Here is a 7,500-nt window from a genome sequence, read left to right on the forward strand (position 1 = left end):
TCGCCCGCACAAAGGAAGGGTCGTTTTCCAGAGACGTGCGGGTTCGAGAGGTCACTCGTAGCTCGTAGCTTCGTGGCTCTCAGTTTGTGGCTCGTGGCTCATAACTTGCAGCTTGTATCTTGTGGCTCGTAGCTCGCGGCTCGTAGCTTATATCTTGTGTCCCGTAGCTTGTATCTCATAGCTCGTAGCTCGTAGCGTGTAGCTTGTAGTTTGTAGTTTGCGGCTTGTGGGTCGTAGCTTGTAGCTTGTAGTTTGTAGTTTGCGGCTTGTGGGTCGTAGCTCGTGGCCCCGTGACTCATAGCTCCTAGCTTGTAGCTCGTGGCTCGTGACTCGTAGCTCGGAGCTCATGGTTCGTAGCTCATAGCTCGTAGTTCAGGAGTGCCAGTCGATGGTTGCAGAGGAGTGAAGGTCCTCATCTTACCCCATCACCTTCACTCGCCTTTTTCGTTTTTGTTTTCCAGTCCCGAACACTGGCAGAGCCCCAAAAAAAAGAAAAAAAACATTTCCTCGCTAGCGTCGCACTGCTGCTTTGAGCCTCTGTAGGTTCTTTTCTATCTTATTACGCTATTTGTGTGTGCGAGTGGGGGAGTGCTCTTCACAAGTGTGTGTGTGTGTGTGTGTGTGCGTGCCGTCAGCTACCAGGAATGCACGGGTACCGCCAAAGCTAAGATGGCTGCCAAGCGCTAAGATGGCTGCCAGGATTCGGCCGAGCGACGAGCGGCGGCACCAGAGAGAGAGAAACAGAAGCGGGAAGAGAGAGAGAGAGAGAGAGAGAGAGAGAGAGAGAGAGAGAGAGAGAGAGTGGCGTCTTCACTCTCCTCCATTCACACTCGCTCCGTCCTCTCTCTCTCTCTCTCTCTCTCTCTCTCTCCCACTCTCGCCCCAACTTGAAGTGGGTGTCGTCGCGGGAAAAAGAGAAAAAAAAGAAAAGAAAAAAGCTCCCTCCTGATTGTTCTGGGCGTCGTTTTCACTTTTTCGGCTCCAGGCGAAGTTTGGCCGCTTACGCTTTCTTTCTTTCTTTCTTTCTGTCTTTCTTTCTTTCTTTCTTTCTTTTTTATTAGTATGATCACGGTGTCGTTTTCTTGGCGCCGCCCGCCTGGTCGAGGTGAATGGCGCTCGGCTTTCGGCTGGCACGTCGTCCGTTCCCGCCGCGCAGGATTAGGATGACGATTTTGTTTTTTGGGGGGGGCTGAGTCAACCCCCACCCCCACCCACCCACAGCAATGGGCTCTGAGGTCGAGGGGCCTTCGGCCTTCAGGTTTTTCTTTCCTAAACGGTGTCAGTGCTGGAAGTGTAAAACTCATTTCATTGATTTGTTCCAATCAATATATTTTGCACAATAGAAAATAACAGAGTAGAAGCCTTTATTAATCCAACATTGGGGAAATTTGGGTAATTACAGGAAGTAGTGCAAAGAGAAGGAAAACGCCGATAGTGTTTCAGTTTTAGGTGAAATCGGGTAAATGCAGAAGATGAAATGTTCATGTTTAAGATAAAATTAAAAAAAAAAGAACCGAACCGAACCGAACTAAGAAACTAAAGTGACCTCCGACCTTTCAGCCAGCACCAAGGAAACGGTCCATGCTGTATTTATTGCACTGTTGTGCGTAATAGCGCAATTCTGGTCCCGAGCCCACACTCCTGCGAAGGGCGATGAATGAAAAAACTGAACTGCGTTCGTGTTGAAGTCGGTGTTTTTGAGCGGGCGGCAGCTGGGGGGAGCGACACGCGTCGGGGCCCGAAACGTCCGCCGAGGAATCAAAGCGGCGAGCCAACTCCTGACGTTTCCTCGCGCCGCGAACCCGCTTACATCATTTCCTGCTTCACGTCGAGAAAAAGGTCTTGGGGTGAAGCTTCAGCTCGCCGCCGGACTCTCCTCTGACGAGCCGCTCGGTGATTTCCACAACCGCAGTCGCTCGCGCGATCTCGGCCTCTTCAGTCAGATGGGCTGTAGGGGGCGCCGTCCCGCCTCTGTGTCCACCTGAGCTCACCTTCTCTCTCTCCCCCAACCCCCTCTTATTTTCTTTTTCAGAACAATCAGGACAATCAGACAACTCGAACCAGCAAGGAGACACGGACGTCAAGCCGCCGCCCAACGGTGAGCGTCGGCCGCCGCGTAAAAGTGACACACACACACACACGCCCTTACTCGCTGGCGTGAGTTTATTATGGTAAAGAGAGAGAGAGAGCGAGAGAGAGAGCGGGCCGATGGCACAGCGCTGGGTTTTGCGGCCGAGCCGCTCATAAATCACGCTGACGTTATTGGAAGATGGGAAACACATGCTGGCCGCCGAGCGCAGCGCTGACCTCATGCGCCGTTTCCCCCGCTGTGGTTAACCTGGGACATGGACGGAGGAGGCGGGGAGGTGGGGCAGGGTGAGTGAAGTGAAGTGGGGGGGGGGTCGGAGGAGGAGAGAAAATTGAGAGGTAAAGGGGTGAAAAGTAGGAGGGAGGAGGAGGAGGAGGAAGGGTTCTTAAGTCAGCAACTGAAGCTGACAGTGACACACACACACACACACACACACACACACACACACAGGCCCAAACGGTCTCTGGGAGGCGGCTAGCTCAACGCTCAGCCAGTTGAAAAGGGACTTTTCGCATGACATTAGCTGTGTTGACATGCGCACATTTCTCCAATCCGATCTAAACCCTGGTTGATCGGACATTCCGAATCCACCGTTTACATGGACACTAAATAAAATGATCCGTACACATGCACCAAACGTCTGATCGGAACGAATCATTTGGGCGTGCGCGGAGTTGCCTAATTTTCCGGAAATGGCAGTAGAAGAAGAAGCTGTACTTGATCGGCAATGCGCGACGCAGACGTAGCACACGCGCGCAGTGGAGATAGTCCGAGACAGGATCCGAATGGGTGTGTACATGGACGCCATTCGGAATAATGATCGGCATAAACCACCTTAGTGGTGAAAATGAGGAGAAATATGGAGCTTCAGGCCAATGATAGTGTCAGGAAACCAGGAAATGGAAGCTAAACTGTAAAGTTCTAAATGATGATCCCACTGGATTTGTGTTTTGTTTTTTGTTTTGTTTTTAAACATTTGTCCATAACACACATCAGTAATTATGAGGATTCGCGAGTGTTTCAACAATACAGAAAGATTCATAAGAATTCCGTGTAAAGGCACAATGAATCAGATGGTTGCTTTGTTTTTGTTACCTTTTGAAATGCCAGTGAGATTCACAAGTCGAAACAAAGGTGGTTGACAGTGCAGGAACGAAGTTCTGTCACCAGGTGACTTGTTTTTCTTTTTTTTTTCTTTTTTTCACATTTCAGGATTTTCTTTTTGTTTGTTTCAATTCATTTTTGGGGGGTTTAGTCACCAGAAAAGGGGGTTTCAGAAAACCAGGCCCGCTCAGAATGTCGAAGCACTCGCGTTTCTTGTCCTTTTGAAAAAAAAAATTTGCCCTTGTGAAGTCTTTGTCTCGGCAGACCCGAGCAATTACCGGCGCAAAGCCCACTGTGGTCGTGACAGAGGTGAACAAATGAACGTTCAAAAGCTTCAATGTGAAATGAGTTGATTCAAAGATTCAAAGCTTTTCATTTGTCACACGTCAACGTTGCACGGCAGTGAAATGTTGGTGTGGCAGAAGCCGACATGATTGTGCGTTACGAAGAATAAAGAAAGTGTAAAAAAAAAAGAAAGAAAGTTTTTAAAAGAAGCAAGTTAAATGTGTTTTACAAAAGTACAAATTAAAGATTTTATAAAGTGGCAAGTACATAAAATGGTCTGATATAATATAATATTATATAATGAGTGGCAACCAATGGAATGCAAAGTATGACACTATACCATTTAGTATATAATAATAATATATATATAGTATACCATACGATATACTATGCTATATAGTAGTAGAAATAGTGCAATAGTGCAGTATAATACACTTAATAAACATAATAAACAATATAATGTAATTAGTTACATTACATTACATTTTTCTAAATGTAATATTTGATATGTAAAGTACACTGTCTTGAGTGGTCTACATGCTGTTAACATGCACGCTCTTCTCCGTCTCCCTCTCTTCACCCAGGCCACTTGAGTTTCCAGGACTGCTTCGTGACTTCAGGGGTGTGGAACGTCGCCGAGCTGGTCCGCGTGTCGCAGAGTGAGTAACAGCAACAGCCGAGCTGCGGTCAACGCCGTCATGACGCCCATTTAGAAAATTGCCGAAGACTAAACTAAAAAAAAAAAAAAAAAAAAAAACACTTTCCCCGGCCCTCCGTTTTTATTTCTGGGAGTGTTCCATGTGCACGGGGCGTGCCGCAAATTGGCTCCTGGGAAGTCGGACTTTTGTCGAGACGAAATGACAAGAACGTCAAAAAAAAAAAAGGCTGCAAATTTCCCCCCTAACGAGGGACGATTATGGATTTGGGAACAAATAACTGCCCCTGACTGGAGCTGCAGAAAACCCCTCCTGTCAGGTCAATGATTGCATGATTAGAACTGGGTACTCTACTGGATGTTTCTCTCCCAGTGGGCACTTTAGGTACTGCAACCAAAAACCCCAAACGTTGCCCAGAAAGCATTTTTCCCATAGACCGCAATACAAAAATATAGGCCTGTAAAACGTTTTACAAAAGGACTGCAATAATAAACCTTTCTATTTTATCTTTTTATGTCGTGGACTTTTTACGTTTAAAAAAAAAAAAAAGAGTCAGTTTGTCCCCACTGTGACGCCTCAGTGTTGTATGTGCCGTTGTGTGTACTTCGGCTCGTTCTGATTGGCCGATGCATCACGCGTGTCCCAGAGGCATGATGGAAAGTGATGCTTCTTTTTCAACCGCTGCGCCACGGCACACTAGTGTACCGTAAGATAATGTCAGGTGTGCCATAAAAAAAAAAAAATCAATTTCACCTAATTGGTCTCAAAAATAATAATAACGTTCATTGTGGAGTGCTTTTAATGGAACGTGAGCCTATTCCTCCAAATATATCAGCTTTGTGTGTAACTACACAGGTTTCCCAGGTTTCACACTGAGCGTGTAAATAAATTAAGAGACCATATTGACATTATTAGGCTAAAAAGTGTAATTTTTTCATATTTTTGGTTGGTAGTGTGCCATGGGATTTTTTTCAATTTAAAAAATGGAATGTGGCTCAAAAAAAGTTGATGGGGCCTCATTATGTTACCCTAACCCTAGTTATGATGTCCGTCCAAAATACGGGCTGCAATCACTCAATTTTTGTCTGTTCTTTTCCCCCTCCAACAACGTTCTCCTCTGTGACGTCCTGCCTTTCAGCTCCCGTTGCCACGGCGACCGGACCCAACTTCTCCCTGGCTGATCTGGACAGCCCCGGCTACTACAACATCAACCAGGTGACCCTGGGACGGCGTTCCATTACCTCCACCCCCTCCACCAGGTACGACTGGGGTGGGCACTGCCGCCCAGCATCACGCAAAAACTAAACAAAAACAACTCCCAAATGCTCAAAAATTGACTTCTCCTGTTCTGCACTGCTCCTCACTTTTCATCACCAACACCACAACTACCACCATCACCACTACCACCATTACCACTGCCTAAACCACCACCACCACTACCACTGCCAACACCACCACCATTACCACACTATCACCAACACCACCACCGCCACCATTACTACCACTACCACTATCACCATTACTACTGCCAACACCACCACCACCACCATTACTACCACTACCACTATCACCATTACTACTGCCAACACCACCACCATTACCGCACTATCACCAACACCACCACCATTACTACCACTACCACTATCACCATTACTACTGCCAACACCACCACCACCACCACCATTACCGCACTATCACCAACACCACCACCACCACCATTACTACCACTACCACTATCACCATTACTACTGCCAACACCACCACCACCACCATTACCGCACTATCACCAACACCACCACCACCACCATTACTACCACTACCACTATCACCATTACTACTGCCAACACCACCACCACCACCACCATTACCGCACTATCACCAACACCACCACCACCACCATTACTACCACTACCACTATCACCATTACTACTGCCAACACCACCACCACCACCATTACCACACTATCACTACCACCACCATTACTACCATTACTACCACTACCACCACCTCCACCATCACCGCTACCACCACCACCATTACCAAACTATCACTAACACCACCATTACCATCACCACCTCCAACACCACCACAACCACCATCACCATTACTACTACCACCACCACAACTAACACCATTACCACCCACCACCACCACGAACCACTACTACCACCACCATCACCATCCACTACTACCACCACAATCACCACCACCACTCCCACTACAACTACAACCACCACCACTACTAAAACTCTTTCTGCTCTGCTTTGTGACTCTGCTCCTCTTGCCCCCCCCCCCCCCCCTGTCCCGGGTTGCTGCTAATCCCGCTCATTCAACCCCCTGCCCTCCCCTCCTTTCCCTGCTCTCCGTCTGCTCGTGCCCTATCGTCCACGTCGACTCCCCCTCTCCCCTACCGCCAACCCCCCCTCTGTGTTCGCCTCCTCCCGCTGCAGGACTGAAATGGAGCTTTATGCAAGTCTCCCACGGAGGTAGTTACACTCATTACAGAACGCACGCATGCACGCGCTGTCACGTCCGTGCAGTGCGTGCTCCGGCATGTACACCGAAGCATTTAGGATCAGCGGGGGAAACTCCATATGTGCACGGCAGACTCTTTTTTTTTTCTTCTTCTTCTTTTTTTTGATTTGACCCAGATGTGCGAGTCTAAAAGTGTATAAGCTAGCACATGCATGCATGTGTCTCAGCGTCGTTCCTCCTGGCACACCTTCCAGTCTGGAGGCTGTGAGGTTTGTTGCACATCAGATACATCAGAATTCCTAAATAAATTCTGCATCATGTTAGATCTGGACACCAGGGGAAGCAGTCACTTCCTGGTCCCACACAAATTTCTCTCAAAAAGAATCATCAGATACTCGCACAGCCGATAGCCGACCTGAGAGTTCAATAAAGAGGAAATGATTCAATAATTTGTCTAAATCCCTTCTTCCTCAGCCATCCTAAGAAAGGTTAAGGTCAACTTTGAAATATACAAACAAACGCCAGGTGCAGATTAGAGTAAAATAAGCGCAAACAAGGAGGTTAAAATCAGTTTTAGTTCAAAACAAATAAGTTAAAAAGTGAATCACATTAAAACAGTAACTAAACGTTAAAAGCCGTTTGGAATAGCTGTCTTTTAAGTGACCCTTCTCTGTTTTTTGTTTTTGTTGTTGTTGTTTTGTTTTGTTTTTTTCCATAATTCCTTCCAGCTCCAACAAGCGCAAGTCCATTGATGACAGTGAGATGGAGAGCCCGGTGGATGATGTCTTCTACTCAGGCCGCTCCCCAGCGGCCGGCAGCAGCTCTCAGTCCAGCGGCTGGCCCAATGACGTGGATGCAGGTAGTGCCGCTGTATTGTCGCCGTCACGTCCA

General features: G+C 47.5%; 1 protein-coding gene across 15 annotated transcripts in view; it reads left to right on the forward strand.

Moving 5' to 3' along the window:
* Positions 1–7,500, forward strand: part of nfixb (nuclear factor I/Xb) — a 148,872-nt gene that overhangs the window by 111,209 nt on the left and 30,163 nt on the right. For 8 of the 15 annotated variants that reach the window (XM_076032397.1, XM_076032392.1, XM_076032394.1 and 5 more), the window contains 5 exons: positions 2,033–2,098; positions 4,063–4,137; positions 5,273–5,393; positions 6,585–6,620; positions 7,338–7,468. In XM_076032397.1, coding sequence (XP_075888512.1) covers positions 2,033–2,098; positions 4,063–4,137; positions 5,273–5,393; positions 6,585–6,620; positions 7,338–7,468 — 429 coding nt within the window. The remainder of the gene's footprint in view (positions 1–2,032; positions 2,099–4,062; positions 4,138–5,272; positions 5,394–6,584; positions 6,621–7,337; positions 7,469–7,500) is intronic. The other 7 variants (XM_076032399.1, XM_076032403.1, XM_076032393.1 and 4 more) reach the window with 1 other exon arrangement.

This window comes from Nelusetta ayraudi, unplaced genomic scaffold (assembly GCF_046127955.1).
Source record: "Nelusetta ayraudi isolate G7.1 ecotype Tasmania unplaced genomic scaffold, CSIRO-AGI_Nayr_v1 ptg000034l, whole genome shotgun sequence".
Classification (NCBI taxonomy): domain Eukaryota; kingdom Metazoa; phylum Chordata; class Actinopteri; order Tetraodontiformes; family Monacanthidae; genus Nelusetta; species Nelusetta ayraudi.